General features: G+C 36.0%; 2 protein-coding genes across 3 annotated transcripts; both read right to left on the bottom strand.

Moving 5' to 3' along the window:
* Nucleotides 1-390: 390 nt before the first annotated feature.
* On the bottom strand, nt 391-8,940 carry LOC103332024 (receptor-like protein EIX2). Its single transcript, XM_089052398.1, is given in 4 exon segments — nt 391-634; nt 850-1,000; nt 1,002-2,161; nt 8,214-8,940. Coding segments are annotated over 3 exon segments (1,998 nt in total). The 5' UTR covers nt 8,904-8,940; the 3' UTR covers nt 391-634; nt 850-852.
* A 3,083-nt stretch (nt 8,941-12,023) lies between these two features.
* Nucleotides 12,024-14,149, bottom strand: LOC103331999 (uncharacterized). Of its 2 annotated transcripts, none has more exons than XM_016794457.2 (2): nt 13,671-14,149; nt 12,024-12,401 (listed from the first exon to the last, which is right to left on the bottom strand). In XM_016794457.2, exons 1-2 carry the CDS (start codon nt 13,885-13,887, stop codon nt 12,193-12,195), a joined length of 426 nt encoding a protein of 141 aa, XP_016649943.2. In that variant the 5' UTR covers nt 13,888-14,149; the 3' UTR covers nt 12,024-12,192. The 2 variants fall into 2 exon arrangements, with proteins under 2 accessions (XP_016649943.2, XP_008232913.2); XM_008234691.2 differs by having other exon boundaries at nt 12,024-12,407; nt 13,671-14,133.
* Between the last annotated feature and the right edge of the window lie 1,066 nt (nt 14,150-15,215).

Here is a 15,215-nt window from a genome sequence, read left to right as displayed (position 1 = left end):
CTTGGAAACATGCTTGGATGTATTTGGATGTCTCATAAACATGAAATTATTTATAAGATTTGTTGGTTTACCATTCTTGATTAAAAAGTAAAAGCTGTGAAGCTATTTATAACACTTGCACCGGTAGACATCCCCAAGGGTTTGAACACGACGTGAATGGCTGTGATGTTGTGGTAAGATTTGTGTATTTACTATATATACCCCCTGAGAGTTCACGTAAAGCAAAAGCCCGTCTAGCTCAGTTGGTAGAGCGCAAGGCTCTTAACTTTGTGATCGTGGGTTAGTGCCCCACACTGGGAGCTTACAAATGTATTACTTTTTTTTTTTTGGGTATTCATACAGAGAAGAGAACCTTAACAAAAATAAATAAATAAAATACTGGACTTTCAAAGTAAGTATTTTCTTTCTTACACAGACGAAAGATAATGTTAGTAAAGTGCCTTTACCAGATTTACAACCCTTTTATTTCAGTGATTGAATCACTTAACTCAAATTATTCCATTGTTTTATTCATACTAGCAATACAGTAAAAGGCAATTAAGCGTGTCGAAAGCTAGTACAAATAGCAGTCCTTTGTCTCGTCCATCTTCAACTGAAGGGAAGCATGTCATCTCAAAGGTGCCTGTGCTAAACACTAAGGGAAGCATGATTATAACCAGTCAACAAAATCATACATGCATGTTCCTTTTATATAGCAAAAGAAAGAAAGTTCATGTTTCCTTTTCTTATTTATTTATAAATAAATATTAATTATGTTCTGTAATATCTGCATGCATTTCAGGATAAAGAACAACTAACTTGCATCATTGAATTTCAAAAATAGTATGTGAGAGAGATAGTAGTAATTACCATTTATCTAGTATTAGGCACCCTTTGCCTGATGATTTCTGCCTTCACGTACAACCAATCTGTGAAACAAGCCCAGAAATTGAAGTATGTATATCTGCATGACCTGTTGAATAGAAGAGTGCCAAAAACTCCCCAAAATCCAACAGCAAACAAGCCCCAAGCTGATGTAAAATCCTTGCGTTATGAGCCCATCTTGATCGTCTTGATTCACCAACACAGTTTGTCTTGGACCTTCTTTGTCCTCATTGCATGTCCTTAGGAGTGGCAGTCCACAAAGTAGAGGATTTCCACCATAAGAAGATGGACCAAAGCTTTGGAGCTGGGTGCCTATTGGAATTTTTCTAGACAAGTCGTTTTCTGACAAGTCCAAGTAACCAATACGATCTATTCGAGATAGACTGTTTGGAATTCTGCCATTAATCTGGTTTCTTGATAAATCAAGGGAATCTAACTCCAGCAACATTCCAATCCTTGGAGGTATTTGACTTGTCAATTGGTTTCTCGATAGGTTTAAAGAAACCAAACCAACAAGATCAGTGATTTCATTAGGAATCTCCCCAATCAACTTATTGCTTGAGAGATCAATACTCTTTACAAGTCCCAGAGTACTTTTGTATTTAGACCTTACCCCTTTCCATATTAAAGATGCTTCCTCCTCATAATTCCAAAGAATATCTCCTTCTTCCAGATGAGTTGTATATAAATGTTCGATAGTCAGACTTGAATTTCCGTTATGAGCCAAAACAATCAAATTGTTGAGACATTTGGATATAGTTCCAGAGATGTTGTTCATCGACAAATCCAAAATTTGAATGCGTGTCAGATGGCATATTTGGGGCGGGATGCTTCTATAGAACTGATTACCTCGAAGGATTAAGATAGCCAAATTTGGAAGACTAGCCCCTAACCATTCAGGTATTGAGCATGATAAGTTATTTTCCCCAAGATCCAAAAGTGTCAACTTTGTACAATTCTTCAATTGTGAAGGCAACTCTCCCACAAATCTATTGTTACTTAGTCTTAGTGTCTCAATACTAAACAAGTACCCCATCGTGGTGGGAATTTTTCCAAATAAATAGTTATTGCTCAAATCAAGAAAGATTAATTTTTTAAAATGGATCCAACAATCCGGAAGTTCTCCAGAAACATGATTGTTGGAGAGATCAAGAAAGGTTAAATTACTATCCTTGGTTGCACACAAAAAAGAAGCTGCCCCTGAAAAGTTATTATGGGAGAGATCTAGAATTGAAGCTTTTGATAGAATTGAAGGGATTGGACCCTCCAATTGCAAACTCCCATCTAATATTTCCAACTGTTCCTCTCAAGAGAGCTCATGTTTCCAAAAGATCCAAGCGTCGCAGCCTGCATAGCTTGGCAAAGGAATTCGGGAACCCTCCTTCAAGTTTGCTACACTGGAGAATAAGATATTCAAGAGAGCTCATGTTTCCAAAAGATGCAGGAATTGAGGAACCTCTGAAATTGTTCCAAGAGAGATCAAGATAAACAAGGTTGGTATGAGTACCGGACAACCATTGGAAAATTGAAGCGTTGAGATTGTTGCGGAAGAGATCAACATGAACAAGAGAGTTAGAAGAATTCATGAGAGAAACAGAGGATATAATTTGTTAGTACGAAATTTGTATTGTCATTTCCTAGACTTGTTTACTGGATGTTTTGGCACAACTCATTCAACCCCATACATCCGAGGCATGACTTGACCGATATGAGAAACTTGACTTCAGGTAAATCATGACATAATCATGCATTCATTATAGGATTCCTAGTTGGAGTTTTTTTTTCACTCAAAGTATTTTTATCTTAATCTTATTTTTAATAGGATTAGATTTTATCTCTTGAGATTACTTTCCTAGTTCAACTCTATTTTAATTGAAGTTAAAATATTATCTTTTCCTATTGTGACTTTGCTTGTTGCTTACCTCTTAGTCAATTTGGTTTAAAGAGAGCGTCATTACTTTGAGTCCAAGGTGAATCAAATCTCCTATTGATGATAGGTTGTGGTGCAATAGGAAGTTGATGATTCGTGACCTATTGGGTTTCTCCCATGAGAGAGAACAAGTCTTGTATAAAAGATTATGTGCCATTCTTTTTATTTTGGAGCTTTTTGAGATATTTGTTTTCAGCATATAGAATTCTAAGAAAAGCTGCAATAAGTGCGCATATTTGAGATAAATCATCAAGTGTTCAATGTTTACTTGGTGATTTATCAAACAATTTAATCATTCATATTGCATTCATATGCATGTCGGTGACTCATACGGTTGAGGGCACCAAGACCGTGGTGGCGGTTTTCCTCCGTGAGCTTGAAGCAATCGTGGCCAGTATTGGTCAACATAAGGAGTGTCGAAGATCATCCCGATGTGACCAGCAGTTGAGTTACGAAGAAGTCGGTAAACATTATCTAGAATGTGTCTAGGATAAGTGTGTGAGTACTTCTTGTAATCATCGTTCTATAGTGGATTTGTGTTGGACTGAGGAGTCCCGTGGATTTTCCCAGAGGTGGGGTTTTACCACGTAAAATAATTCTCTGCGTGTTCTTTTATTTTATGCCCAAGACGTTACAGTGATTGATAAGCCATATCAATCCTGCTACCAAGTTTATTTTTATTTATTTGATTAGAATCTTAAATTGGCCTATTCACCCTCCTCTAGGCATTTTGAGTCATCCTGCAGGTATTTTCAATTGGTATCAGAGCCGGTTGCTTGGACATACTCAAAGAAGATCTAACATACCTTAGGATGGATCGTGCCTCGGCTCAATTGCACATCCACCATATTTCGATGGCAACAACTATAGGCGCTTGGAGGCCAAAATGAAGTCGTTTCTTTGGTCCTTAGATGAACGTGTATGGAGCATGTGGTTCATGGATTTCCTAAACCCACAAAGACGATCGGAAAAGGAGATGAAGAAACCACAGTCCTCAAAACTAGAGAGGAGTGGACCACTGCAGAAGTCACACACAGCACTAATAATCAAAGGGGTTAAATGCTTTATTTACTGCTGTCTCTTCCGATCAATTTGAATATATATGTGCTTGTGATACTTCTAAGGAAGCTTGGGATATTTTGCAGGTTACTCATGAAGGAACAGATACTTGTCAAGGGAGCCAAGCTTCAAATGCACACTTCTACAGATTTGAGACACTTATGATGGATGAGAATGAAACTTTTTCTGAATTTTATGCTAAACTTTGTGTAATTGTGAATGCTTGTTCAGTTTAGGTGAAAAAATTCCAGAAGATAGAGTTGTGAAAAGATTTTGAGATCCTTGCCTCAACGGTTTCAACCAAAGATCACGGCTATTGAAGAGATCCGTGACTTGAACACCTTGAAAGTTCAAGAACTCATAGGTCCATACAAACCTATGAGATGAAACATCTACCTCTTAAAAGAGCAAAAATGTTATGCTCAAGGTTGTGAATGAAGAAGATGATGAGCATTCAAATGAAGATTGCAGTGTGATGAGGAATTAACAATTCTCACAAGGCGATTCATGAACTTTCTCAAGAATCAGATCCAAGGAGTCGAGATTCAAAGGTATAAATTCTAAAAATAGGTTTGTTAACTATACTGATGGTGGATCTAAATTTTCGCATGCAGTTAAATGAACGAAAGAATCCAAGAGAAAAGGTCAAATGTTTCGAATGTGAAGGCTATGGACACATATCTTCGGAATGTGCCAACACCTTAAAGAAACAAAAGGATGGCAAGAATAAGGCAATGCATACTACTTGGAGTGATAGTGAATCGGAATGCGAGAATGATGAAAAGACGCGTTGCACTTATAACTACAGATTAGCTTGGATGAATCACGTGAGGATGATGATTGTAAAGGTATAAATATTGAGTTTATCATGAACAAATATGATGATTTGTTGGCTGCATCTCAGAAGCTCAATAAACAAAATAGTGAGCTCGTCCAAAGAAGTTGCTTGTCTGAAGCTGGAAAATTGCAGGATTGCAAACGAGTTTCAATCCCCTCGATGCAGATTCCGAAAAGGTAAGTGCAGGTATGAACGAAAAATTGATGTTTTTGCAGAAAAAATTGACTGATCATAATAAATTAATTGCTTCTCTAACTTCGACAACAAAGCCCTTGAACTTGAACTTAAAAATTCAAAAGAAAGGATTGTTTCTTTAACCATTGGTGCAGAAAAAATTGACAAGATGATTAGCATGGGACGAAGAGATGGTGACAAACGAGGCTTGGGATTTGAACCAAGTAATAAGTCTTCCGCTGTGTTTAAAACAAAGTTTGTCAAATCCACTTCACCTATTGAACCTTCTGCCTCTCATGAAGTCAAGAAATTTATTCCAATTTGTCACTTTTGTGGAACTCGTGGGCACATAAGACCGAGATGCAATAAGCGAAACGAATTTGTTCGTTCAAATTCTCATGGCATGGGTGGAAAAGTAGTATCCAACATAAGATTTCAAATCTTATGAAAGAGGTAAACCGCTTATCCAAACTATCTTCTTTTTCATTGTTTGCCGTCAACTAAGACAAAGTTAGTTTGGAGGAAAAAGGAAAATCATAATTGTATGTCTTCCTCCACTAATGTTGCATGAACCCGCTTGCTTTAGAAAGTTTGGATCTTAAATGTATTGCTGCAAAACTCCTTGGATAATCTTCGATTTGACACTCTTAGAAAGTCTTTAGGTATATGTGCTCTAGATTAATTTGGAGTTTATTGCATGCCAAAGCCTCTTTCATGTTTTATGATTTTTCAATTAATTTCTGTGTTTATAAATCTGTCCAGCTTTGCAAGGATTGTTAAGGTGTATCAATCCATGAATGCAACGTATTTGTTGATCTTAGATTGGGCTCTGACATTGCACTATATTAAGAACTTACACTCTCAGCTTCACACAAAGGTTTCCATTGTCTTGGTGCATTATAAACTGCATTAAATGATCTATCCATCTATTTATTTTTATTTTGCACACCACACTCTTTTCCTTGAAGTCCTTTGAATATCTCTTATCATGCACTTGTCTCTCTTTGGATTGCCATAACACTACTGTGCGTAAGTTCTTGATTTGTTTATAAAAAAAAAAATAATAATATTAATTAAAAAAAAAAAAAAGAAAAGAGGGTGTCAACCACTCATTGCTCAAGCAAGGGCCTCTTGTCTAACCAACGTCGAGGTTCGAGTCAAAGAGTTGTGATGGTTTGCTATCCTTGCTTATCTTTGGAGCCTTCATGATTCGGATCAGTATTTCCCCAGGGGTGCTTCATCACCCAGTTGCCTCCGTCTATCTGAGCGTAAGCACAATCGATTGACCATCCGTTACATGGATCATGTCGAAAGCTAGATAAAGTGAGCCACTAAATTCGTATTAAAAAATATTTATATAAATTGATCTTCTTATACTTACTATGCACTTAGTGTTTGTTCAATCTTTGGTGGGATTCGTCTTGTGTGGACATATTTTTTGTGCTTAATTGAAAAGAGTTCATTTAACACATTTGCTCCTTGATGGTAGACTCATTTGATGCCTTTTTATCTTTCACCATGACTGTGGGTATGCCTCTCACCGTTCTCTGTGAGTTTGTGAGTCTCGTGTCTGTCGTGTGTTTGTCCCTGACATGCTTTGCTTCACATGCGTTCAAGACAACAAAGGGTTTGTTGCTTCTTTCATTCTTTACTCACAAACTTGGCATGTTTATGAATGGAAAATAATTATATCTTCAAGAGAACTTTGGGTCTGCATCTACAGTATGTTTTATGTCTTGATTGTTTTGAGCTTTCATGTCTTGAGTGTATTGCTTTTGTTTTTATATGTTTTGGTTCTTAACTACTTCTCATTATTCTTTTAGTTCTCTATTTTCCCTCGTCGCTTATCCCAAAAAAAAAAAAAAAAAAAAAAAAAAAAATTTGTTTGTTTTCAAGATAAAGCCTCTTACATGCTTTATTGGTTATTCTCTATGTCTTTATATGTTGGGAATGCAATCTGATTTTATTTTTATTTTTTCTTTTCTTTCTTCCTCTTATATATGCTCCCTTATGTTCATTCTTTGCCCTTTGGATTTCCTGACAAAAAGGGGGAGAGATTGTGTTGTGGAATTAAGGGGGAGAGATTGTGTTATGGAATTAAGGGGGAGTTGTGTTGTAATTCTGCTTTGAATTACATTTCTTCTCCCACATGCTTCACTGGTTTTGTTGTTTCATAATGTGCAGGGATTCAGGGCTTCAAGCTTAGAATAAGAATTCATTTGTTAAATCCCATGTAATTTCTTTTGAGTTGTAATAGGTGTTTTGTCTAGGAAATGCCAAAGGGGGAGATTGTTAGTACGAAATTTGTATTGTCATTTCCTAGACTTGTTTACTGGATGTTTTGGCACAACTCATTCAACCCCATACATCCGAGGCATGACTTGACCGATATGAGAAACTTGACTTCAGGTAAATCATGACATAATCATGCATTCATTATAGGATTCCTAGTTGGAGTTTTTTTTTTCACTCAAAGTATTTTTATCTTAATCTTATTTTTAATAGGATTAGATTTTATCTCTTGAGATTACTTTCCTAGTTCAACTCTATTTTAATTGAAGTTAAAATATTATCTTTTCCTATTGTGACTTTGCTTGTTGCTTACCTCTTAGTCAATTTGGTTTAAAGAGAGGCGTCATTACTTTGAGTCCAAGGTGAATCAAATCTCCTATTGATGATAGGTTGTGGTGCAATAGGAAGTTGATGATTCGTGACTCTATTGGGTTTCTCCTATGAGAGAGAACAAGTCTTGTATAAAAGATTATGTGCCATTCTTTATTTTGGAGCTTTTTGAGATATTTGTTTTCAGCATATAGAATTCTAAGAAAAGCTGCTGTGCGTATATTTGAGATAAATCATCAAGTGTTCAATGTTTACTTGGTGATTTATCAAACAATTTAATCATTCATATTGCATTCATATGCATGTCGGTGACTCATACGGTTGAGGGCACCAAGACCGTGGTGGCGGTTTTCCTCCGTGAGCTTGAAGCAATCGTGGCCAGTATTGCTCAACATAAGAGTGTCAAGATCATCCCGTGACGAGTTGAGTTACTGAAGAAGTCGGTAAACATTATCTAGAATGTGTCTAGGATAAGTGTGTGAGTACTTCTTGTAATCATCGTTCTATAGTGGATTTGTGTTGGACTGAGAAGTCCCGTGGATTTTCCCAGAGGTGGGGTTTTACCACGTAAAATAATTCTCTGCGTGTTCTTTTATTTTATGCTCAGTACGTGCTACAGGATTGATAAGCCATATCAATCCTGCTACCGAAGTTTATTTTTATTTATTTGATTAGAATCTTAAATTGGCCTATTCACCCTCCTCTAGGCATTTTGAGTCATCCTGCAGGTATTTTCATAATTGGAGGAGGAAGATTACACCCATCTAATATCAAGTTTGTTAGTTTAGGAAACACATTAACTGCTTCCAGCCAACCAACAACATCACTGAGATTAGTGTGACTTAGGTCCAAGTGTTCCAGACCTGAAAGATTAGGGAGCCAATTGAGGTTTTGTGCATGAATAGAGTTCCTAGGGCGTATAACAGAATAATAATGAGAGCTGAGATCGAGATATTGCAAGTGTGTAAGGTTTCCAAGTTGGTTTGGAATTTGACCTCCAAAATTAGCAGAAGAGAGGTCGAGGTGTCTTAAATTGCTCAGAGATCCAGTGAAATCTGGAATTTGGCTCTGACTCAAATTATTGAAACGAAGGTTCAAATATTCCAAATGTTGCAACTTCACGAGTTCAGGACTAATCTTACCTCGCAAAGATTGGTCTTCAAGATCAAGCTTAACAACATGGCCAGTTTGGTTGCTGCTACAGTAGACTCCTTCCCATTGGCAACAATTTCTGTTTTGGGCTTCTGTTCCCCATGACCGGAGGCGATCGCCGTCGTCACCCACGAGGCCTTGTTTGAGTGCAAGGAGTGCTTGCCTGTCCCTCTCGCTACATCCAATGCAAGGACTGTTCATGTTTAGTAAAAGCACCACCACAATTGCACCGATGAGTTTGAAGCAGCACCTTGCTTCAGCCATGTTAGCTACAGTCGTGATCAGGACGAACAAGGGAAACTCTTTAGGAAAAAGATAAAGCACAACCAAAGTAAGCATACATGCAAAACTAGTGAAGTACATATATATGCTTGTATGATACCTCAAGATTGACGAAACAGGGTTGACTTGACTCTTTATCCTAAGACAGAATTCTGACAAAACCGCTTTCACACTCTTTGAGATGAGAGTCCAGAAGTCGGAAATGAAGTCTTAAATCCTTGACCACGTGAAATGTGAGAACTGTTCAGACTCTTTGTTAAAACATCATGCAATTTTAAATGGTGGAGAAAGTCATGTGGCCGTAAATGATGGCAGAAATTGAAGACAATTTTGTCTTCATTTTGCTGCTGCCAAAATGGGAATCAACTGCCGGTTGAACCAACTGCCTAACAATGGGCAGCAAGTGATTCATTTGAACAAAGACCAGGTAAGAGTTGAAACACTGGTGCATTGAGAGGCAGAGCCGGCCCGCCGGCCATTGGCCAGGGCAACCAGGGCCACCGCCCGGGGCCCACGATTGAGACAAAAAAAATTATATTAGCCTAATATATATGTATATGATCAGACAAAAAAATATATATATGTATTTGCCAAAAAAAAAAAAAAGAAGTGCTCATAAAAAAATAAAATAACTAAAGGTAATGGTATGACATTGAGTGGCCGGCATAAGAATTCTTTAGTCATCAAACTAAAAAAACAAGGGAGAGAGAGGCATGCGTATGGGTATGCCAACTGATTATTTTTTTCTGATCAGATTCTTAAATCAATTTTGATTAAAAAAAAATTATCATTTTGCCCCTGTATTTAAAAGAAAAATTAATAAAATTGACGGCAAAACCATTTATCCTAACGAAATTGAAGTTGAAGGACCACGAGAATAATTTTTTGTTATGTTTGTGGCTTTTTCCTCTTAATAAAGTTCCTTTTCGTTCAAAAATAATAATTTAGGAAGACATTACAAATATTGAAGTTGATTGAGACTTGTGGTTTTCATTATTCAAATTTGAATTTGGTTGATGAATTTGAATATTTATGTTATTTAAAATACGTTTGGAATTATATATATTGTTTTATTATATTTTAATATATTTTTTTAATTGCCATATTCCTAACCTCATCATATCCTAGTTTTTGGAGATTTGCAGTATTTGCATGTCGTGTCGTATCGTATCACTGTATCCGTATCTATGTTCGTGCTTCATAGCAACTGCCTATCAATAAGCAGCAAGTGTAGGAGTTCATAAGATTTTGTCTTGTATTTCACGAGATGTTTTGGCAATACCTGTCTCTACTGTCAGTGGCGGACCTACAGAGCCGCAAGGAGATGCACATGCACCTCCCCTCATCGGGAAAAAGCCATGGAGGTGCTAGATTTGCCCCTCTGTGCCAGAGCCAATAGTTTGGCAAGTTACACATACTAGCATGGTTCAAGGCAATGTGAGGTGCATGATGTGTAGCAGAGTTGTCTCTAATGGAGGTTGAGGCGATGGTTCACGAAGGAAGAAGATAACTCTATACCCTAATTTTCTTTTTCACAAACGACGTCATCCTTTAGTTTTGTTTAATGAAACGCACGTTTCATTGAAGTTAATTAAAAGTCAAACTCTATCGTTTTTGTGAAATAAAATTCATTTTCCTGCCCAAACTCTAACAAAATTAATAAATTAATAAAAACCTTACTTACAGCCCAACTAGTTAAAAGTGAAATGTTGAGTCTTGACCAATCAGTTAAAACCAAATCGTTATCACTGCAGCATATATGTATGTATAATTCTGTAAACCTCCCTAGCTTATTCTTATTTCCTTAGCAAGTCAGCCTAGATAAAAATAGTTTTCAGATTGATTATTTTGCTTCAATTACTTGATTATAGCTATTGTAATATATATTTCATTATAATAATCATTTTAATATGTTCTTTAATTTTATTTTTTTAAATTCCGTCCTATCAAAATGTTATTGCCCCTCCTTTGAAAACTTCCTGGATCCGCCACGTCTATGTAGCATCCGAGATGTTTTAGTACTGGTGGTGGCATTCTCGATCCATATAGGAGTTCATTATCCCCAAGAACAGTGGAGGCACTCATTTGCACACAAAATTGATTACATTCTTCACCAAAAACTAATATTCTTTAGATCATAGGTGATATTGAAGACATTGAATCAGGTAAACATTATTTGAAGATAAGTTTCATATTTTAAATTACTGGTTTTATTATATTTATCTTAATATGACATTCTATTCTTTGTAGAAATTCTAGGTCCTACATCAAAACTTACATTGAATGAAAATTGATGTGGATGATTGCATGCTCAGTAACTGGAAGGATTGATGGACGTGGAAGCCTGAAAGAGTTCTCAAAGTTTGTTTTGAAAGAATGGATGTAATTCTTAATGTAATGTTGTTTTTAAATTTCATATTGTATCTTTGATTGTATTAAATTTTGAATTACATGTAATGAAAGACTAAAGTTCTTTTGCAATGATTATATTTTCATACAAATCCATCATCCAATTCAATCCAATCCAATGCATAATGGATTGGATTAAATTGAATCCTGACATTCGATTGTATTGGATTGGCTTGTGAAATCTGTAATCCAATAAAAAATTGGATTGGTAAGAAACCATTGGTATTGACCCGATGCTCAAGCCTAGGACTTTGTGCTAATTTTAGATTTAAGTTTTAAATGTTTTAATTAGTTGGATGTTTGAAAGATTTACAGGCCCAATGGAAAACAAAAAAACCAATTACCAAAAGAGAAGGAAAAAAGTGATCTTGGGTTTAAATTATTGGAATTATCTGAAATTTCAAGGATTTATTTTTCTCTTTCAAGTTCTTTGGTTACTGATAAAAATGAGAATTTTGGAGCAAAAAGATTTGTCAGAGGTACAAAGCTTTGCTCCTCTTCTTCCTGATGGTTTAACTGGCTTGTCACCTTCTTACCTCACAATATTTAGGGGAATATGGAACAATGAAAACCTACATATGAATTATTTAAATAGCAGTAATAGGCTATCTGAAAGAGAAAAAGTAAAAATAAGGAACAGAAACATAAAGAACAAGCGCACGAGGATATCTGAAAGAGGAGCTTTCTGGGAAATTTGCAACAACATATTATGATATATTTCAAAGCACTCTTTTCTTGAGTAATTACATCATCATATACGGGTTTTGATCAGACGAATCAAATTTGATCAAATTTCAAAACATGTGTCATTCTACATCAATCAACAGGTGATACAGCAGTCATTCAAGGGTTGAAAACTCGGTCAACTAGTCCTTTTCTTTTTAAATGCAGGATGTATGATTATGTTTTCAGAGTCTAAATTGTCAATCTTTGAAATACACTCTGTCATCCTCTTCAAAACAATAGGCAAGGCAGCAACATTGCTGGAAAGTTTATCTCTAAACAATCGCAACTTCTCGGAAGTCTGATCTCCATTAGCCAGTAATGCCCCCTTATTAGAAGCCACTTGACCTGCCTCTGCAAAATATAAGTTTGTTAAGTGCTTCAACCACACCAGGAAATTTACCCTAAAAATGGAAATTCCATGCTACCTCACTTTTCTAACTTTGGGGGATAAGTAGGCACTGAAAACAAAGAGTGTATAGGCATACTCAATCAAGGTAATATAGGAAATCATGGAAAAGGTTTTAATGACAGACGAAAGAAATTCTACCCCAGGTAAATAAAGCACCAATCTATGAGCAAAAAACCATACAACAGTTTCTTAGAGATGGTTATTTCAAAACTTTAATCAAGCAACACCAATAGAGAAAGGGGGAAACCTAGTTGAAACAAAAGCTATTGCTTTTACTATCATAGTCCTACCATTGTAATTTATGACTCATCATTTTCACCATCACAATCATAAAATAATTCACCCCTGCGGCCTGTGCCAAACAAAAGCCATATATTCAACTACATAAAAAAGACATCATCTCCACTTGTGTGCTACAATTAATTCAACTAAGACGACCACTTTCACACGGTGACTACCACCAATCTTGCCTTCAATAACATTCATCCATCAGTATTGCCATGCAACAGAGCAACATACCGTTGGTTCACTGATTTCCCCATTCTTAAAGAGCATAATACAAGGGAGAGGAATTTTATCTCTCAAGTAAGCATTTCCACCAATGAGCCTCCTTTCTTGAGATGGCAAAAGAGGCACAGCATCAAAATCAGCCATGTCTGGTGTGTGAAAGCACTAATGCTAGTATGATCACTACCACAAAAGATGGATGCCTTAAACACTATGCCAACACAAGCTTTCCTATTTATATCGTTATTGCCACAGAAACATAAAAATCCGTTCAAATATCTTTGCAGTCACCAAAGAAAATTAAAATCCCACTTGGGCTCCCAAAAGGGGGTTCCTCGTACCAAGCTTCCATCTTCTGTGCAAACCAAAATTATATGAAAAGAAATGAACCTCAAGTTATAATTCTTGACATTTTCCAAGCTAGGGAGTCTTTCAGTTTCCTAACACGCACACTTTACCTTACTTCACTCTTTTCACAAAAGACCCAATTTTGATTCTGAAATTTCTGAGAAACCCAAATAAATCATGTCTAAAAAGACCCAACTTTTCGATCTCAATCCCAACCTCGTTTTTCCTAGCTACCAACCAGACGTTAAAAGTTTTCAAACAATATCAATCTGATCTGAGAACCACGGCATTCATTATCCAACAACCCTAAAAAGTATACAGAACACAACAAGAAGTTAAAAGAAATGCACCCGAATTCGGAGCTCCGGAAGTCCCAGGATCCGACCCATTCAGAAAAAGGGGTTTCTGAGCAGCGAGAATTGAGGCGAAGGTGTTCTTGAGCTGATCTGGTAAAGTGGCTCTGTACTCTAAAATCTTCTCTGCCATTTCCTTCACTTCACACTCCAGCACCTCCAGCTCTTCTGGATCGGGTCCGCTTTCGGAGCCCTGACGCTCGTTCAACGCCATGTCTCAAATCCAGAGGGAGAGAGAGTGAGAGAGTGAGAGAGTGTGAGTGACGATGGTGTGTGTCAAAATCAGGTTGGGGTTGATTTGGAGGGTAATTGTGCTTTTATTTCGACGTCAGGAATTTTTTGAAATTTGAAAATCCGAAGGAGGGTTTTTGAGATTTTCCAAATTCTTTCTTCCTACTTTTCGCTTGTGGGATTCATTTTTTATTGAGAAATTTTGCTATTGTTTTTACTTATTTATTTCCTAACATGATGAAGATGGATCCGACCCTCTGCATTTAGAATTTACGCATTTTTTCATATTTTGCTTCATCTTAGTTGTCATTATAATATAAATATAACATGACACGTCAACAACTATAAATTTAATTGTATTTTATGAGAACTACCATGTTTTTTTTAACAACCTAAAGTTCAATTTTGCCGTTTAATTAAAAAAAAATTCAAAACTTGAAACTTAAAAAAAAAAAAACAAAAACAAACCGAGCACAAACTTCCCCCATCAGGGACCCACCGCCTCTACCCTCCTCCCATTATTGGCATTGGTCACTGGTGGCCCTACCCATCTCTTCCTTTCTTTCTATCATCTTCTCTTTGTCACAGCCAAGGTATAAAATATCAATAGTATTGGAAATATTGGTACTAAAAAACCAAGGAAATTTCCATGAAAACATCGGGATATTATCAATATCAATAAAAATTAAATAAAAACCACATAAATTGTAAGAAAAACTTGAGAATTTTTATTGAAACTTTGAAGGATGTTTATTTAGTCAATTATCTATTAGTTTATCACACAAAAATGAAAGGAAATGCATTGCATGATAGGTTTAACTGATTTAAGTTGATTATATAGCGAACTGACAAACACTTTGAGTGTAGAAAATATATAATAATTAATGAAAGAAGATTAAACACACTATAATTATTTATATATAATGATTTACTACAATATTTTACACTTTATACATTGCATGGTAAGATACATGAGTGACTTAGTACCACATTGAGTTCTCCTTTGCGTATTTCACAAAAACATAAGCAAGATAGTGATTTAGGCGTTGGAGGAGTGAAATGATAGGTGTTCGAATCCCCTTTACTTGTATGCTTTGTTTTTTTTTTTCCTTTCTTTTTATTACATCGATATTTTTGATATTATAGCAATATTTTGACAAAATATTGCTAAAATGTGAGCAAAATTATCAACATTGATATTTTATGATATTATCGATATTTATATGATATGTGTATGGATACGTTCCGAAATATTCGTGATTCGAAAAAAAGATAATATCCTCGATATTTCATTAATACTATCGATATTTT

Source organism: Prunus mume, linkage group LG5, assembly GCF_029339155.1.
Source record: "Prunus mume cultivar Tortuosa linkage group LG5, ASM2933915v1, whole genome shotgun sequence".
Taxonomy (NCBI): domain Eukaryota; kingdom Viridiplantae; phylum Streptophyta; class Magnoliopsida; order Rosales; family Rosaceae; genus Prunus; species Prunus mume.
Note: the sequence above shows the minus strand (reverse complement) of the source record. Positions and strands in the feature narration are given on the sequence as shown.